The sequence below is a fragment of the Gobius niger genome (assembly GCF_951799975.1).
Source record: "Gobius niger genome assembly, chromosome: 11".
Lineage (NCBI taxonomy): Eukaryota > Metazoa > Chordata > Actinopteri > Gobiiformes > Gobiidae > Gobius > Gobius niger.
The window spans coordinates 15,253,455-15,273,825 of NC_136862.1; the positions used below are offsets into that span (position 1 = coordinate 15,253,455).

A 20,371-nucleotide genomic window follows, 5' to 3' on the forward strand; every position below is an offset into this window, starting at 1 on the left:
CTTAATGAGACACCATGCACATGTTCATCGCATCTTTTTCCAACCATTTAGAGAACCAGACCCATCTGGGAGCTCCAAGTCATAGCAACCATGTTGTTTTCTCTTTGCCAAGTGGCAAACAAGACCATTCCATCATGGCCCACCTGCTATGGCTTCTACGTAGTCACTGTGCTGTTCCCACACTCAGTTGCTGCTGATAGTGTTGCTTGTGTTTAGTGTTGCATTTTTAATTGAGTCCAGAGAAGTTATTTTATCCATTTACTCACAACATTATCATCATTTTAATAGGTATGGTGTGGATTATGCGTCCAGAGCAGTTGCATCTCCCATTCCCCGAGAAATAACAATTGTCATTTTGTTTGCTTCATGCAGATTCGTTCATTTAGTTTATTGGGCTAGTGTTTAAAAATGGCCTATTAGGGGGAGAGCTGGAATTTGGTTGTGTGGGCCCAAGTAGCTCATTTGTGTCCGAAAACCATCTCTGAGTCCTCATTATAGCATGGGAAGATTGACCATTTATGTTGCGATGTGATACTTAGGATTTGAATAGGGCGACTTTGGAAGTGGTTGCCGTGTGTTCATAATAGTTCGTTATTGCTTGGAATAGGGATGTGTAAACGATGCTCTCGGTGCAAAAAAAAAAAAAAAAAACAGTCCCAGTTGCTGCTAAGGCATCCTAGTTTAGACAAATGTTCTACCGATAGCATAGGAAATGGAGATGAAGCACTGTAGGGGCCATCTGCCGCCCTGGCAATGAGAATACATGGCTCCATTGTTCATGCTGTATGAATAAACTTTACTGAGATATATCTTTCATAAAATAAAATAAAACATGCATCAAGTGTATGTACGGGAAATTGCTGGGCCATTTTGAATGTTCACTATCAGTCATTGGTTTGTTGTGATGACACATAATTAGAAAGCACATTTACTATTGGTACTATTAAAGTGAATGAATGAGCAGCAAAAAATAATGTAGCATTGCAAGATAGGGCAGGGTATACTAACTCAAGTCCGAGACAAAATGTTAGTTTTGAGCAAGGAGAAAGATTTTGAAATTATATTAGAAAATAAGAGCTTGGCTAAACTTGGCAATGCTCAACTGTGAGAGAATTTGGAACATGGCGTGACCGCAACTTGTCTTAATACTGTGAATTTCAAAAACAAATATATCCTCTAAAATTGCACTCAATGACAATTTTGTTCGCTCTAGCTCCCAGCGCCCCTCCCCAGCAAGTGGTGGTGTTGACAGTGGGCAACCACAACAGCACATCCATCAGCGTATCCTGGGACCCCCCTCCTACAGACGAACAGAACGGAATCATCCAGGAGTACAAGGTAAACGCATCTCCAACCTCGCATATTTAAGCACAACACACACACAAGCCCCAAACTCAACAACGGATCCCATCTTCCTCCCCCCGTCTCTTGTCTTTGTCAGATTTGGTGTTTGGCCAACGAAACCCGCTTCCACGTGAACAAGAGCGTGGACGCGACCATCCGTTCAGTCGTGCTGGGGGGTTTGCAGACCGGGGTGCAGTACCGCGTGGAGGTGGCAGCGGGGACCAGCGCTGGAGTGGGGGTCAAGAGCAAACCCCAGCTCATCATCCTGGGTAAATCCACTCACACGCAAACCCCAACCTGGAGTCAAATAGAATGACCTAATAATGGTGCGCCTACGGGGCCTGTAACCGGCACAGTTGGGGGTCTGGGAAAAAATGATTTATCAATTTATCGCACTTGGAGAACAGAAGATTGCACATTACAAGGCAGACGTCCAGGGAGAAATCAATAGCGGTTCATTAAGTGTAGTGTCTGGTAACACAGCGCCAAGTACTGTTAGCCATATCAATAATCCCCTTCAATATGTGGGCACCTGGCACTAACAAAGTAGACAGTGGTTTTTGCAGCGAGCTTATCGGGCCGATCACATCTTATCAAACACCTATAGGATGCTCAAATCATATAAGCTCAGAATCAATATCTCAGAACCAAGCCAGATGCGCTTCTTCTCCAGCGACTTTTGACTGATATTTAATAACAGCGCCGCCGCCGCACGAGGCAAAAGGGGAAACACACAGGCTCATGGACCGAGAGCTTAATGACAGAGGTGGGGGGGGGGGGGAGTGTGTGTGTGTGTGTGGGGGGGGGGTCCTGCTGGAGACTGTGAATCTAATTTCACAGCACAGTAGCCTCAACAGAAAATCAAAGTCTGTCAGGGCCGCTCTGTCAATCTTGTGTCTAGCAGCTCAAGTTGATAAGTGCAGTGCTGAATTGATTAACTCGGCCCACATATTGGATGCGCCAATGCCATTTTTTTTGGGGGGGAGAGGGTTTAACCGCGAGGTTCAAACCCGAACATGACCCCCCTGTCGCGTATAACGTCATCCAGGGTTATATACACTTTTCTGTCCTATTTTGCAGAATATTAATAAACCTTTGAACTTGAAAGTACACAATGCATAGTTATAATAATAGTGATTATACAAATATCACTGCAGCACAGAGTATATTATATTGTGCATTTGTTATGTTTTACTATTGTACTAATGTGTATGGCTTGTATTGATCAAAGATACATTAGTCATGGATAAATTGTTTGCTTAATGCTTGTCTGGTTAGATTTATTGGCATTTGATTATTTCTACCGCTATGATCTTTTCCATATGGGTACAATACAGCAAAGTTTCTTATATTTTTCTTATACTGCACATGTGTTATATATATATATATATATATATATATATATATTACTATAATAGTGCTCTCACTAACTATAAGTCAATAACCATTAGAAATCTTGAAAACACAAACTAAATTTGATCTGCTGCCAAAGCAATGAATTAGATTTTTGCTATAAAGTAAACCACGTATAATCATTACTCATAATAATAATCAATAAGCGCTTCTGTCACCGTACCCAAGGGCTGTTGTGGCTGTAGCCTATCATCACAAGTATGAAGTGAATGAAAAACGGTCCCTTGTGAAGTACATCAGGTGACATGTGTCAAATGAACAAAGGACTATACAAATGAAATTCCCCTCACATGATAATCTCACACCACTTCTGCAAAGTCTATTTGTTGTCTTCTTTTTCCTAAACATTGACAAATAAATCAATGTAATCATTGGAAGAACAATACAACACTGGTTTTGCAAGAAGACTAATTGCAGTTTAGTGAAATGGCATGATGTGACACTGACAGAGTGTGCATGTATACACATAAAAGTGTTCTGAGGCTTTTATGATGAGATAAAAAAAAAAGAAAAAAAAAGGAGAAGTAGGAGGGCCCCTTCAATTCTATGTTCTGTGTCCCCATGAATAGTAGATTGTTACTGCTTCATATGCTGAAATCCATTTATTTTTATTTGTCTGAGGGTTTTTACTATGCCCCCAGGCGCAGAGTTACAGGATGTAATGACTGGATCAGAGGGGAACAACAGTATCTCTGACGTGGTGAAGCAGCCTGCCTTCATCGCTGGACTGGGAGGGGCTTGCTGGATTGTTCTTATGGGCTTCAGCGCGTGGCTTTACTGGAGGAGAAAGAAGAGGAAAGGCCTCAGCAACTACGCAGGTAAAAAAAAAAATCAATTTACATGGTTCTGCACATACACAGAATCTCTAAACACAATAGGTCTGCCTCCCCAATGAAAACTGATGTTGCTGCTGATGTGACTCCATTTGGCTGGCTAAAATGCAGAACAAAGGAAATATACTGTGAGCACAAGGAAATCGGCCCTATTTACTTTAATTCACTGCTCAGTGATGTGCATCGGCAGAGCTGGCTCGTATCAGCGGCACCTCAGCACTCACATGAGATAAGTAATTTAACATCCCCCGACATTATTGGACCATGCCTGGTGTTGTTTACACATTAACTTGAGCCGTGCCAAACTTGAGCTATAAAATATATGTTTTATTCCTCTGTGAGTCATTGGTATAGCAGAATGCCATTACGTGTAGTGCATTCTTTGTTGTTGAGACTTGGGAGGAAACTGCAGTGATTTCCTATTTCAATGGGGATTTACATGATTGAGTGGCGCTGCTCTGATCCCTTCTCTCAACAAATTGGAAGAGTTTAATTCCAAAACATTGTGTTTTCTGGAAAAAATGTGACAACTTTAAAGCTGCAAACATAAACATATGGTTTATGAACTCTCCATGAAAAGATCCTCATCTTTCTTTGTGAAAAACAGCATAGTAGTAATATTAATATTAATCATTTGCAATTACATTTTTTTATATTACAAAATACACAGCATAGACACACAAATGCAGTGTCATGGCATTGCTTAACACACAGCATATAGCAGAAAATGACATTAAATAGGGAGGTAATACTTCATTTGCAGAGTATATCTCACTTAATGACAAATATGTGGTGTAACAAACTCTTGTCATTCATTCAAGTAATGCATTGTTTGATTAGCGTTACAATACTAGTTCATAGTGTTGCCACATTGTTTTCTTTTTGATCTGATATACTATCAATCAAGAATAAATCGACCTCCACATACAGTATGTCTCATCTCATTTACTTAGATTGTTGTCAGCAGCAAGGGAAACTGTTTACTGTTGCTGCCGAATAAATTCAGACAAGGCAAAAAGCAAAGGACTGGGAAACCTTGTCGAGTATAGAGATGTCCATATTTATAGATGTGGTATAGTAGAAGCAGAGTGTCTTCCTTTTATTTCCATTCATTAATTCACTGCTGCCTTTTTGAATTTCAGTCCAGTCCTTCACCTTCACACGTGCAGGTTAGTATTTCTCTCTCCCTCAGCATTTGCATTCAAATAGTGTCCATACCATAACATACCAACCCTGTAAAGAAGAAATACCCATGTTTTTTGTTTTTTTTGTTTATTCTGAATCTGTCTTTTCTCATTCCCTCAACCACAGTGACATTCCAACGAGACAGGGGCCTGATCAGAAACGGAAGGTAAGAACTGAAACGACTTGAACAAAAAAGGAATCAAACACACACTGTGAGCTTCTCTACTGACATTTTAGCTGCACACCCGCTCTGCCTTTTTAATGACAGGAGCTCATCGTGATACCTGGGATGAATTCTTCCCCCGGTGATGAATTAGATTTGCATACACGCCCCCCCTCATGTCCCCCTTGCTTACTCATAGCGGCCGGTGATTCTCTGCGATCTATACTTGATGAAATCATTAATCACCCGTTTTGAAGCCACTGCTGGCAATTAACGCAGGTGGGCTCCTTTCATTGGCCGGCCCTCTCGAAGTTTGTCTGAGGTTATGGCGGTGTAGCTCGAGGTCGTGGTGGGCGGTGTGATGAATGTGCTGGTTTAAAAAGCTCGCGATGTGATAGGAGGTTTTCATGTGGGCAGGGAACAACAGAGGGCCAGGACCTTGAGACTACACTCGACGTCCGCGCGAGTTCTGCCTCAAATGAAGCTTAGCAACGGAATAGCCGAGCCCTTTCACACAGCTCCGGGGAGAAAGTGTATTTCATGAGTGGATATGAAGGTCCATTCTCTGCATCCTTCACCAAACAATGTGTTAGCTCACAGCAAAGGGGGACAAACAACTATGAGGAGGCACTAAAGAAGAAATGCTCATTATTTTCATTTCAATGTGGAATTACTTCAATAACATTCGAGAAACTTAAATTACACTTTAATTGGAAAACCCAACAGTAGTATTTATAACTCCTATATAGTACATTGATATTACCGTTTCTGAACTGTACTTCTGCTGCACTTCTTATTACCCACTTTTCTATTAATGTTAGATAGCCACTGCTGCTACACTATAGCAGTAGAGTACACATAGCATAGGACTCTATTAAGTTTCTTTCCTTCTAAGAGTGAGCTTTAAATTAGGGTACATATTGGAAGTAAAGAATCTCTCTGGCCCTCTCCGCGCCCCATTCTTTGTGATTCTGTGTATTGTATTGGCGAATTGTATGCAAATATGTGCTCCAAAATGTAAATGATTCCTGCACTTGTTTAAACACCTTTGAGCCATGAAGTCGGCTGTGAACAATTCCCCTGGTGCTGTATGAATCAGGCCCGATTGTTTATCCACACATTGAACAAACATACGCAACAGTATGTGGGAGCTGTGTGCATATTTTCTCAGATTAACCCTATAGTCAAAGAAAATTGTAATAAATTGTCTCCTCTTGTCTTTGTGCGCTCAACTCTTCCTCCCTGGACGTCCGGAGACAGTTTTCATGGCTGCTGTATATCACCGGGACTTAAATCGCATGCTAGCTTTCCCCCCTCCCGATTCCAACTAATGGGCTTTCCGCTGTCTGTGTTGCCATGGCGACGGGGCGAGAGTGTAGCCGATCTGCCAGGGGCGCTCTATGATTCTCAATTTAAAATGTAAATTTGTGTTGTGCGAAGGGCTCTAAAGTGGATTTAGTGTGTGTTTAGACCTCGCCCGGGTTCCTCCGGGGGGAGTTAGAGGTGCCGCGGCTCAGGGACAGCACAGGTCTGATTTATAGACTTGCCATTTTATGTTTCCATCTTGTTTATTGTCGGACGTGCACCAGAGGCGAGAATGTGCTGAATGGGTATTCGCATCAATTTGTTTGTTGTTGCTGCGGTGTTAAAAAAAAAAAAATCATGTGAGACTCTCCTGTGTGCCCAAAATCCAAATAATACATACATTTTGCATTTTCAAAGTTAGTTGCACTATACTCGGCAATTTGATTGTGTCTTGTGCTTCAGTGTAACTCTTAACTCTCCAATACTATTCATTTTTGCATCAGGCATCTGTAGATTTCTAGTTTGACAACAATTATCATATTTGCTTTCTATGGTTCTGAGGTCTGAGATCTTTGGCAGCTGCAGTTTACCCTCTTGTTATCCAGCCCTGTTTAGATCCTCTCTGCAGTTGTTTTTCTTTCGACCCCCCGAGGCTCCTGTAGTTTGGGTTTTGACCTTCAGAGTTCAAGCTATAGCCCTTCCCGCAGCTCTGTTTTTTGTTTTCATGTTCTCTGCTGTATTTTTTTAGAAAGCTTTGGCACTCTAATGTGGACGACTCGATGTTACGGCTGTTTACAAGAGTTTCATTGGAGGCATTTTGTCCTTTTGTATCCCTTCAAAACATAAGTGGTCAGAGATATTAAAATCTGCTCCAAGATAATTGGCAGCAAATAGTCAGTGTTTCCACTCTGTGTGACAAATTCTCAGTGAATCTGGCCAAAATGATAGTGGCAGATCATCAACACTCCCTGTGGCCCATGAGCTCCTCCGGTCCGGCCGCAGGTTTGAGATGCAACTGATGAGAACCAAAGGAGGCATCTCATCCTTTATCCCATGCAGTATCAAGCAGCTGGATAAACTCCTGGACTAAACTGACACTAAAGATTTTAGTTTTGTAGCCATTTTATTATTATTTTATTCACTATATGGCCCGTTATTTGTGCTGTGATGATTCTCAAACAAACTCCATAAAGCTTTTCATTCATTTAGACCACAAGCACACATTTTACACAGGGCCATACAGTGTAAGATAGAGTAAAGTTTTGTAGCACATGTGCAGTGGTGTGAGTGAAGCCTAAATGAAATAAGTATTTAATCTTTCAAACAGCCTATATGGCTGTTTGAAAGATTAAATACTTATTTTCACTGATTAAAAAAAAAAAATCTCTGTAGACAAGCTGGAAAACTAACTGTTCTTCCTCTCTTCCTTGTCTTGCCACAGTCGGCCCGGTCTGCTCAAAGCTGGAGACCAAGGCCTGCCCTGGTTGGCTGATTCCTGGCCCTCCACCAGTCTCCCAGCCAATGGGGGCTTAGGCAGCCCAAAGGGCAGCAGCAACTTTGGCCGTGGAGGTAAGAAACGTGACTAGGTCATAGTAGATGGAAATGCTACTTTTAGCTACGCCTGGTGGGACAGATTTGACGTTTATCCTTCGGTAATGACAGTGACAGGGCATCACAAGTACACACAAGCTAACAAATTAAAAACGCCTGTAAGGGGTTTTGTTTGCTAATTGGACGTGACAAGCCAAGAGTATGTATGTAACTTCTGTCCCTGTCCTTCCTCTATGCCCTGTAGAGTGCATAAATGTGAAAGTTGTTTGCCTACATTTTCCATTTGTTTATTTGCATGTGTAAGATTACTACTCCCCTTTGCGATTTGCAGGCGTTTTCTATAGACCTAAAGGTTAGCTCAGTGTGAATATCCCTCACACTTACACGCTAACGGGTCTCCACAGCATGTAGTGCGCTAATTATTGCTGCGGATAATCACTTCCATTCATATCAAGCCTGTCTGAAACCTGTATTTAACTAATGCAGAGTGCTAGAACAGTGGGGAGTGTTAATGACCTTAAAGATACTTAGCCTGGTGACAGCCCCGCTCCCTTGCGCTTTTTTGTCTCAGATGTGTTGCCGTCCGTGGAGAAGACTGGCACCATGCTGTCTGACGGTGCCATCTACAGCAGTATCGACTTCATGGGGAAGGCGGGTTACAGCAGCCCAGCACGCGGCGGTCAGCCCACCCCCTACGCCACCACTCAGATCCTGCAGTCCAACAGCTTCCACGAGCTCGCCGTGGACAGGCCAGACCCCCGCTGGAAGGCTTCGCTGCAGGCACAGCAGGAGATGGCAAACCTGGGCTATTCGCTCACTGACAGACGCCCTGGCACTGGTGGGTGACACACACAGCCTAATTCTGTCTCTGCAAAGCGTGTTTGGAATGAAGCGTCCATGCCTTGGGTCTAGCTCCTTCTATGTGTGGCTTGTACAACGTTTAAAAACACAGAAGGGATTTTACGCTGGGTTGTATTTGCATGTTTTTTTTAAAAAAAAATTATCAGAGTTGAACATTTTGCTGAACTCTCTAATCCAATGGCAAGAGTCTAAACAGTTTGAACAGAGTCCAACCCAGTTTCTTGCATGGCCCGGAGATGTCTGGAATCACAATATGCCGCTTAGTGTTTACTAGTTCATGTGCGCTGACATTGGCAGAAGGAAATTACAAGCCAGAGTTCAGACCTTTTTTATCCATCCACATTTTGCAAACAGATGCAACGACGAATGTTAAATGTTCAATTCCGTCAAGCTTTATTTAAAAGAAAAGTCGAAACTCTTTAAACATCTTAAGAAATCTCTATCAAAAATCATTTCTCTTTGCTGTTCGAAATCCTCTGAGTGATGCCCAAATCCCTGTGGAGTGCAGCATCGCTAGAACACTCTTATCAACATATTTAGAAATTTAAAAAAGTGACAGTTTAGTTTTATCTGGAAAAAGCCCGAGTGTTGACAGAGCAAAGCGAAGAGAAGCCAGAGTATTTACATATTCCGAGAAAACGGACCCTAAGGATGATGTTCTTAATTACTCTTCTGTCTTCATCACAATTCACCCTGGGAGCTCATCTAGCCCAGAAATGTCACACAATCATGATGCATTTCTCTGGGTTAATTTGATTAGTGGTGGCATGAAAACCTAAAGCATTTTTTGATATACATTTAGAATATGCTCACTACTGCTTCTGCATCCACAGATACGAACTAAAACAGCTTGATTGACGGGAGTTTTTTCACGTCCTCTTTTATATTGGCTAAAATGTCAGTAATGGAATTTTGTAGAGTCTTGTAAACTCCAGTCACAATTGTGCAGCTGGTAATAAAAGCTAAGGAATTTAAGTGTCCATTAAAATGAAAACACAAACATGCTGAAGTGACTGCCTTGAATGATGCCCAAATGCGTCATATGGTATTATTTGTTGGACAGTTAAAAAAAAAAAAACCTCCTTGGGCCCGCCATATTTGTGCTTTATTCTTCCAGATGGTATTAAATGGAATAGTATGGTCGCTTCGCCAACCTAATATTACTGTGGTTAATTAAACTGCCTGGTGAAAGCATAGTAAAAGTTGGACCTTGAATGGATCCTTGAGATACACAATAAAAATAATATGTCGACATTTTTTTAAATATTTCATAAACTCTTTCCTATCTGTATCTCCAGATATAAAGTTAACATGTACAAATTACAATTAAACAATTAAATTTGCATAAAACATGGCATCTCATAAATGCAAATGCAATGGTTGCTCTGCTTTGTGACCGCCATAGCGGCAAAACAAGCTGGTTTTCCATTAGAAACCATTGCACTTTACACGCGTTCTTAGCAACTGGTTACTAATTTTGTAAAACTTTCTCCAGCTAGATATTGCTCCACCTGTGATAACATTGGGTTAGTTACAATTGAAGAAACCAGGCTTGTTTTCGTAAGGAACATTTTAGAAATCTCGTATACTAATGAGGGCTGGACTTTGATTGACAGGCCGCTAGCATTAGAGCTAATGTTGCTGGCGCGGTTACGACCGAACTACACACCCGTGTGGCTGAGTCTACAGTGAAGATCCCGCCCTTATGCCCTTATTAGGAACATGCTACGTCAGTATAGAGTAGGAGGAGTCTGTAAATCCCTTGCACACTGTATACTTGCAACACCAGTGTTGCAAGTATACAGTGTGCGAGAGATGTTTCCTTTTCTACATTTGGCCTCTATGCCTTCTCTTACGCACCTGTTTAAAACAAAGAGATGTGCGAAGTAAACCTTCTTTAATTTTTGAGTCTGCAAATCCGCCATGATTTCCCTTTCAAACGTGGTCATTGTGTTAAACGGGGGGAATGAGCAGAAGGTGTCTTTTAATTCTACAGTCTATGCATAAATGTTTACACTTCTCAAGGCAATTATCCAATCAGAAAGCAGAATAAGCCCCACACTTATGGTAGCCGGATCCTATGTCTAAAACTAGTTTGGAAATGAAAGAGACTCTTCTTTCACATTCCTATTCTCTGGCCCCAATCAAGTCCTAATTCAGTGGTTCTCAACCTTTTGGAGACGTGACCCTCATTATGACAATTAATGGGGTTTGTGACCCCCGCCCGTATGTATCTTAATTATTCCTGCTGTTGAGTCACACTGTGGGAAATGGGGACATTAGCCTACAGGTGTATAATTATTTAATAAAAAAAAAACTTGCGGACTCCAGGTTGAGAAAAAATGTCCCAATTATTGGTTCCACTGCAATCTCCAGTAGTTAAAGCTTAGTGACTGAATTTTGAAGGTTCTTAGCTTTCAAATGAGGTTCATAGACAAATTTGTGCTATTTGTCCTCATTTGCAGTTTAAAGCAACCCAAGTTCTGTTAGCGCATTTTACCTTTAAGAAAACCTATTAGGGTATTGCTTTATTCACAAATGATCTGAATATAGCGACTTATCTGAAAGTATCAATTAAAGCTGGGAAATGTGTGTATTAGTGACAATCAATTTATTCACAACTGGATCCTTGAGGAACCCCACAACTTTACTGGGAATATTAAAAAGAAACAGTGGAGCATTACCCATGAGACCTGTCCAATTTTCAAGCCCATTAACTTAAATGCCATAACGATTGCTATGATTTGAGAAGAGGACAAGCTTATTGTTTGAATCAGTATAAATCAGAGGTCATTAACTCGCCCTTAATGACACTGTTTCAGTGCTAAATGTCAGACTTTGCAGAAATAAAGTGGAGAGAGAGTGGACTGTTGTATGAGAATAATTTAAATGGCCCTGCTTTCTATTTTGACGCCTTTTGAGAAAATGTCAACACTGGAACAGTCCTGATACACTGTCAGCACACAGACGGGGGAATAATGAGCTTCAGACAAGGATTAGTTCTGGGAATAGATACCAGATAGGCTTAAGTGTACTATACTGCACACAGATTTTCCGTGCTTTAATACAGATAGACAAGTATGTTCAGTTTTTCAATGTGGTACAGGGAGTTTCAGAAAGCGTGCACCTGAAGAGTGAGGTTTTTATTAGTTTTTTATGGATGTTATGACCAGTGCTATAGTTAGACCTGAGCCTGGATGAAGTCCTAGCGAGAGACTTTTGTCCAGTTTCTTGTCAGTTTATCCCCCCTCTAAAATGTTTTAATATCTTCCCGTGCACGGAATTGGCACAGTTTTCAGGGTCAGCGAAAAGTGCGTGCCAGTGGGCAACATGCACACAACCCAGACAGAACGGCTCAGCAGCGCCCCCTGTAAGTCAACCCCTATGGGATTTGGGACATGCTTTTATTTTGTCATTGGCCAATAACATTTGGCACAGTGATAGAGCACACGGAGGCAGTCATAAAACATTATTGCTCTGCCCTCTGACCAACAGGAAGGCGGCCATATTGCATTGAAAACCTGGAAACAAATTCCCTCACCGGATGTTTAAATGAACTTGGTTTGAGCTCACACTTAGTCAATAGTGTCTTGAGGCATGGGGCTACAAAAGCATGCATTATATTGGGATACAATCTACGTTTTTTTTTTCCCTGTACTTTTTAGAAGGCTGGGACAAGAGTGGGCGGGGTGGTCGCTATAGAGAGGGCGTTACGTGCCGGGGTGAGCCCTTAATCACCGCCTGTGCCTTTAATTGAACTTGTTCTTTATACATATGAAATATTAAATTCTGATCAAGTGACATGCTATATATATTGCAACCTCTTCACAGGTTTAGGACCTTGGAGCGCACAAAGTACTTCGATATCAAAACCTTCCTCATATCAAAATCCCCTTTTCATTCATTTTCAACCAGGTGCAAAGATTAGCAAGAAAAAGAAGCTAAAAGGTGGTTCCAAGACGTCTAAGTCTAATGGGTCGTGTTGGGCTAACATGCCTCTGCCTCCGCCGCCCATGCACCCGCTGCCTGGTACCGAGGTTGACCTTGACCATTACCCCCAGGAAAACCACGGAGGAGGGTGAGACACATTCATATTTCATCATTTTCCTGCGCGGAGCTGACACAAACACGCACAGAAAGGAACGCAATCACAAGGGTAACAATATGTTTTCTGCCTGAGCACATGCACACACTCCACTGAATTATTTCCAGAGGTACGGCTGTTTCCACCAAGTAATGTAGTGCATTTTGACAAGGAGGAGGCGGAGAAACATTCAGGAATGTACAAGGATTGTTGATTTGTGCCAAAAAGCCTGACTCGAGTCTCAAATTGAATAGACAACTAAACAGCCCAATTTTGTTATTATAGTTTGGAAATGTTCACACCAAGTGCCAGCAGAGGGAGCTCCAAGCAAGCATACTAATAAGAACAGTACTTTTTTGCAATACACACATTGACCTTAATTATGAAGCATACAACATAAATGCTGAGGTGCTCATAAGTGGGTTTAAATGCATGATATATCCACTTTAACACTTTAATAATACACATTTTACACCATAAATAAGTAAGAAATCTAAAACAAAATGACTATTTTTATCTACAGCTATGACAGTAACAGTTGGGCCCCACCCATGTCCATCCAAACCTACCGCCACCAGAATCTGAGCAACGAGGGAGAGGAAGAGAGAGGGCCCACTCCTCCTTTAAGAGGACGCTCTTCGTCTCCCGCTGCTTCCTTCAAACAGCCCTCCTCATCCTCGCTCAGCTCAACTCACCATGAAGAAATGCAGTCTATTCTGCAGGCACACTTGGATGAGCTGACAAGGGCCTACCAGTATGAGGTCGCTAAGCAGTCCTGGTAAGAAAACAACATCACAATGATGGGGGAGTTGTTGACAGTAACTTTAAAACAAATAGACAGCAGTGGATACAGTCTATTTATTCAGTAGAGCCTTGCAGAACATTTAGTCACAAGATTAATATTGTTTGCTTATTGTTGCCATCACCAACACAAATCAGATAATCATTTTCATATTTTTGGATTGTCTTTGTTGGATTGCATGTTCTATATCCAGAAAAACTGCATGTAGTTGACACTGAGTGCAGTCTTTGTTGTGTTAACATGTACCTTTCATACAAAACTGACATGTGGGCAGAGTTTAATATGCATTTCTCTTCTTAATTCAAATTGAGCAATAGTAAATTTATTCATCCTGCATATGGTTTCTAATCAGCGACATGTTCATTTTTGCAAAATGCCATCAGCACCACAGGTAGTGGTGTTTATGCGTCGCCATTTGTTCACATACCTTCCCCTCCTTCACAGCATGGCGAAATAGCAGCGATTTTATTCATTATATTCTGTTGATGGCTACAACTTTGCATATCAATGGCCCGTGTTTGCGCAGCTTATAGTGGCGGTATTTACACGTGTCAGCCCAAACCTGCTTCTTTGCTGCCGATAAAAACAGCTCTCCATTGATTGCACCTTTGACGGAGGATTGGAAAACTTGACAAGTTGGTTGCGACACGTGTTGGAGGGTAATGACCGGGTTTAGTCCAACATGCTGCTCTGACATCGGCAAATAGACTTGGTAATTATGCGTGCGCGCGCCTATGTGGTGGGATGTAAGCCATCATGGAGGACAGCTGTGGGGGAGATAAGAGGCACGTTGTTGACAGGCATGCCCATCCAGATATCTTTTATCCAGTCCAATTACAACTCCATTGTGTTAGCACCAGCAATGGGAAAGTAATCAGCTACATCATCGTAGGCATTCACACATTGTTTTGCTACCTTTTTTCAATACACTCTGATTTTGTAATTTTGTTTTCACACACTACCCTTCAATTGATGAATATGAGACCTTGATTAAATTGTGTTTACGATATTTTTTCCGCGTTTGAATTAGGCACATGAAGAGCAGTCCAAATGTATCCAACACACCAATCCCGCCCATGGACTTCCTCTCCAGCACGTTGGGATCAGAGGTGGGAGCGACGCTGCTGTCCGAGGACGAGGAGGAAGAAGAGGAGGATAGATATGCTGTGGTGTCCAAAAATCTGTTCGACTATACACCTGGGCATAGCTCGGAAAACCTGGATGATTCAGGTCAGCTCCGCAAACACTGATTAGCAATTTATTATACAGATAATTCACTCACAAATGTACTAATTATGCCAGTACAAAGACTGTGGTGACCTCGAAGGGTGAGAGCTCCAACAACAGAAGAACTGAAGTGAAATGGTTGCATAGCACAAAATGTAGATGGTATGAAAAAGCATGTTAGAACTAAGGAACTAAGGTCGATACATGACCCTTTTTATTGTTTCACAGTGAGTTATTCTTTTAATAGACCAGATCTGGCCCAACAGTAGCATCCTTTTGTTTCATCATGTAGTTTCAAGTTGTTTCCTAGTCAATTCTGTATGTTCCAGCATGTAAACAATAACATTTTGTGGGCATCTTGTCATTTGTGAACCACGTGGTATTGTTACTGCATAGGCCAGTGGATTTCAACCTGTAACTGGGCAGAGTCATCTACAATGTTACACTTTCATCTATTTCATTTATGCTTTAGTTTAAGTTTGTTGTTCTTTCTGGTTTAGACGTGGTTTACACCCAATGTAGAAGCTGATCTTGATCTATTCCTGGCGGTACTTGGAAGTTGAAATATTTTATGAGGTAGTGCTCGGTGTGAAAAGCTTGCAAACCACTGCCATAGGCGCTCTGCTGATGTTTAATGGTGAGACTGGACTGCTGGGAAGGCATGTCCACGGCTTTAAAAAGCAATGTTTCGATTAAAAATTCAGATGAGATGTTCGATGTCGTCTCATGATCCAGGCTTCACCCGCTTTGTCCAACACTGAGCCTGAACCCTAGTGACACACTCTCCATTCACGTACATGTACATGCATATTCACTCATATCATTGAAGCATCTCGAAAGTTCTAATTATCATGTGTGTTGATAGGAAATTTGTGCATACAGTATTTTCACTCCACCACTCAGAGCCCTTTTTTCCCTCTGATCAGACTGCGACAGCTCTTTAAGCCCCTTGAAGCCATCTTGTATATGCATCAAAATGATAACGGCTCTTTTAGACTGAAGCAGGCCTGCGCTTAAAAGTGGCACGTCTGAAATGTAAGATTTGATGTATTTATAAATAGGGTCTTGTCTGAGAGACTTTTCTTTAGAGTTAGTTTGAAGGCTTCTCCCACAGGAGCAAAGCGAGACTGTTTTTAGACTGCAGTATTTGATAGGTTAAGAAAGATGGTTGCATTCAAAATATGTGTTTTAAAACGGCGGGTAGGGCATGTAACAGGTCATCAAACTAAAAATATTTACCAACATTAGCAATGCAAACATTTCATAGCTGTCAAATATGATAATTTACTGTCTCATGAGTATGCAGAAGTTAAATTTAGACATGCACAAAGCCACTATACAAGCCAAAGTATTAAGGAAAGCTGTGGCCCAGTTTTAAATTGAATGGAAAATACAATCCTTATAAAGTAGTCCTTTGTCTTCTGTTTTCAAAGGAGCTCAGTTGGCAAACTGTGAGCATGAGCTAATTATTTTTGTTTTTAATATGAACGTGGAAAATCCAACCAGACATTGTCATTGAATACTGACATGATTTATAGTTCAACCATCCTTTTGCTTTAAATTATGGTTTACAAAGTCTGATGCTTTGGGTTTGAAGTGGACAAAACAAAAATTATAGGTCTTCTTTAAGTATTTATCATAATTATACACTAAAGATAGATAGATAGTTTTCACAGTGGAAAATGCTGGAGTTATCGTTATCGTTCCTTTGACAACAGGCACTTTGGCGATTTATTCGATAAGTGAGTTTTCAAACATCCCACTTAATATTTGTCGGGTCTGGGGAGAATCTTAGTGAGGGATTTGGCTCAATGTGTTCACCAACTTTATTGCTCAGTTGGAAAGGACTCAAGAGATTTAGCTTTGGAAAAGAAATCCACAAATATATTGAAGTGTGCCAAAAACGCCTGCAGATAAATATTTAGAGAAGCCCAGAGACAAACAACCACTACTTTCGGGTTCTTGTTTGTGTACATTTGACATGTTCTATTATGTAGATCCTACCTTGACCTGAAGCTGTTTTTACGCATTGAACAGTCTTTCAGATTAAATGTTTGCCTGCTTTTAAATAAACACATTTAGGATCAAGTCGATAATCATAACTGATACCACTAGCTTGTTATTAGTAGTACTATATTGTATTTATATATTGTATATTGCATTTATAGGTACACAATCGCAACAGAGCCGTGTGGACAGCTCTGGCCTCTCAGACCACAGCGCACAGAATACACAGAGCCTCAACCACCAGAGGGCGCCTATACCCAGCCATAAACCCACAGAGAAAGTTGGGACTTTGCCAAGACGCCGGGACGCCAACACTGATGGTGAGTTACGGCTAGCTTTCGTCAATAATCGCTAACAACATCGCACCATCTCACTATACTTCACTGTCCACTCCACAGCCGCTGCCAAGGCCCTGCACTCGGTGGGGTCTCGTCTGAACAGCTCATGGAACAGCGCCTCCTCTGACCCCACTGAGGAGTGCATGGTGACAGTTTCCACGCTGGAGAGACAGCATATGGGGTCCTGGGGTGGAACGGGTGCATCGGGCAGAGCCACGCTAGGCAGGGGGTCCCACAAGAGGCCATCAGAGCAGCCAATGAACGGACTTCCCCCAAACAACACAGAGAGACGGGAGCACTGTAAGTACACCCAGCGGTGACACTTTATTTACACTTTATTTTACACCAACCTTGATACATTTTACCTACACAGTAAAATATATGAAGGAAGGAAGGATTTTATTTGTATAGCAGCTTTCACAGACATGATCACAAAGCACTTTACATGAGACAATTTTACATTCACTCCACCACCTCTCGGTGTTGTTAAGCTACGTATGTAAGTTCAGTTCCCCCTGGGGGAGACTGTCACGACTCACGACTGCACACATCTGCGCCAACGGTCCCTCTGACCACCATCATGCATTCCCTCACACACTTCATTCCATTTGTACATGTTTTTAGTGGTAGGAGAACCCGGAGTACCTACGCAGACACAGGCAAGGCAAGGCAACTTTATTTATACCGCGCATTTTCGTACACAACATGCAAACTCCACACAGCTAGGTGGGAATTGAACCCAAGAATAATGTGTAGTAGTTGTAGTAGTTTGGAGGTTCAATGTAGTAAAGTCCTAACCCTAATCTTAACCTTAATCTTAAACCCGAATCTTAGCCACTAACCCTCACCTTTATTACATAATACACCTCCAAACTGCGAGTACACATCATTCAATTGTATTGGTCCAAGCTTTTGAGTCATTTTACCTTTTTTATGGCCATCCATCTGCAATGTCCTTCTCTCTCTCTGAAAGTTAAATCATATTGGTCTGATAATTTACAATGGCATTGAGCTTTAACTGCTTAAAATGACAAACAACAGCACTTTGTACAAGCAAAAGAAAAGAAAAGGTCTAGTGTTGAGAGCACACGGAGACACAATTAAGGACACATTGCCTCTGGCTGACTTGTCTCTTAGTTGTGTTTGTGTCCCATAACATCAAACATTTACATCTTAGCTCCTGATGTTGTCTTGTTCTTATTTGAAGTCAAGTTGTTTGAATTTATTCACTTATTTTCACATGGGCTGTTTTAGCATTATTTGTAGTGGAATTTTTCTTAAATTGAGTGGTCAGTTTTAGTAAATTAGGTATGCTCTGGATGTGTAGCATCACAGTATAGCCGTGCAGCTATAGAGAACTTTTTAAACATAGACACTGATGTGTGCTGATCAGTAACTTACATTATTGGGAACATGGCTCATTATATCCTTGTTTGTCACCAACATGAGCTCACTCTTTCACTCATACGTTTGCACTGTCCTGTGTCTATTGCAGAGTCCTGATGAAGTACCTCGGCCTGCAGTCACTGCCGGCCCCGGGACACACCGCTTGTTTATAGGCGCCGTGAGCTCCTGTCCTGTCTCCTCACCCTGACTGATGGAGATGGGACTGCACGGAGACACAGAGACAGAGGGACAGAGCTGTAAATGCCATGTACAGACACACACCAGTCTCACCGCCACCTTCCTCCCCTCCAGAAAAAAGTATGTTATAATGTCTGCTACTTCCTGTCACATGGTGTGTCTCAATTCACTGCGTGGAGTTGAAGAAGAAAATCACTACGAAATGAAATGGACTTGCATAATGTGTACATAAATTTTGTAAATGGTTTTCTCTTATTTTGCTTTGCTATGCAAGCCAAACCCAATGTTGTCTTCTGTTGTGATTTATTACTGTGAAACTTTTTTTTTTTTTCCAATGATGCGCAAACTGTTGGCTTACTTTGACAAAGCTACTGTATTGTTGTATTTTGCACAGAGCGTTTTTTTTGGTGAAAAAAAGCACAAACTCATTGAGGAAAAGAATCATAATGGCAAATCTATGAGGGAAATCTATTGACTCTATGTGGACAATATACTGTTTACGGTTTGGCCCTGGTGTCATTGTTTTGAAACATTTATGGACAAAAGGGGGAATGAATCTGGGTGATATTATGCCAAAATATAACTGCTTGATGGGAATCGTATATGCATTGTACTGGTGGTTCTCAACAATGTTCATAAGAAAGCAACACAACTGTAATGATCCAAAGTATTGCCATTAAAAGTATAGACTTCTCTGCCATTTCCAAGAGTAATAATATATAGGATATATTCATTTTAATTATTGTTTTTGATTGCAATGAAGCTGATAATTGTGCAATATACTGTAATAAAAGCAGAAATGTAAAGACAGTGGGCGAGTGAAGGCAGAGAGATTGCTCAAAATGAGGTGTGGTCTAAAAAATAGTGACAGTGATCTCCACATTTTCGCACACTGTCAACACTTTTATAATCCTACAATCCTTTTGCCAAATTTCTGTACAATGTTTACTGTGTTTTCCTTTGTTTTATAAAGTAACACACATTTTTTTATAATTTGTGAAGATTTGAGAAATGGGTCTTGAGAGACGTAATTACCACTCATACTTTATGGGATATTTCAGGATTTTTGACATAAGGTCTCATTTCCTAGTTATCCACAGTGTTGTTGATTTCTGGAGATTTAAAATTTTTACTTCATGCAGTCTTTGTATTTGAAGAGATTAGTGGTGCTAGGTTAGTGCTGATCTAGGCTAGTGCTACGCTAGGCTAGTGCTACGATAGGCTAGTGCTAGGCTAGTGCTTGTCTATGGTAACTAGTTGCCAGCTTTAAATTCCTCTTCAAAATCATCAGGTAGTCCTCCAAACGTTGCCATATCTGATTTGTAGAAAGCTCCTCTGTGAATTCCACATGTAATAATGCTGGTCGCAGGTAAACAAACTACTGGGTAGATCCGGTAACCTAGCAGATCACTCCGCCACTGCGTAGCTTACAGCCAGGAGGCTGGTGCTGTTCAAATAAGTTATTTTAAATGCAAAATGGTTATAATTAAAAAGTGATTCGGTCAACACAGACATTTATATCGGTAGTCTGGTATTATAAGGGATTTGCCTCAGGTGCACTGTGCTTGGGTCAGACTGTTTTTAATGCAGGCTACTAGTTACCATAGACATGTGCTAGCCTAGCACTAGCCTAGCACCACTAAACTCTTCTAATATAAGGTCTGCATTAATTCA

General features: G+C 41.3%; 1 protein-coding gene across 1 annotated transcript in view; it reads left to right on the top strand.

The window, feature by feature from the left end:
• The window catches only part of LOC306970237 (roundabout homolog 2-like), a 113,443-nt gene extending 93,610 nt beyond the window's left edge, over nt 1-19,833 (top strand). The window contains exons 15-27 of the mRNA XM_079566116.1: nt 1,214-1,338; nt 1,442-1,613; nt 3,399-3,575; nt 4,733-4,759; nt 4,902-4,941; nt 7,685-7,812; nt 8,366-8,632; nt 12,571-12,733; nt 13,263-13,517; nt 14,572-14,771; nt 16,937-17,095; nt 17,174-17,413; nt 18,609-19,833. Of these exons, the coding sequence (XP_079422242.1) occupies nt 1,214-1,338; nt 1,442-1,613; nt 3,399-3,575; nt 4,733-4,759; nt 4,902-4,941; nt 7,685-7,812; nt 8,366-8,632; nt 12,571-12,733; nt 13,263-13,517; nt 14,572-14,771; nt 16,937-17,095; nt 17,174-17,413; nt 18,609-18,610 (1,955 nt within the window). The 3' untranslated portion in view covers nt 18,611-19,833. The remainder of the gene's footprint in view (nt 1-1,213; nt 1,339-1,441; nt 1,614-3,398; nt 3,576-4,732; nt 4,760-4,901; nt 4,942-7,684; nt 7,813-8,365; nt 8,633-12,570; nt 12,734-13,262; nt 13,518-14,571; nt 14,772-16,936; nt 17,096-17,173; nt 17,414-18,608) is intronic.
• Nucleotides 19,834-20,371: the final 538 nt, after the last annotated feature.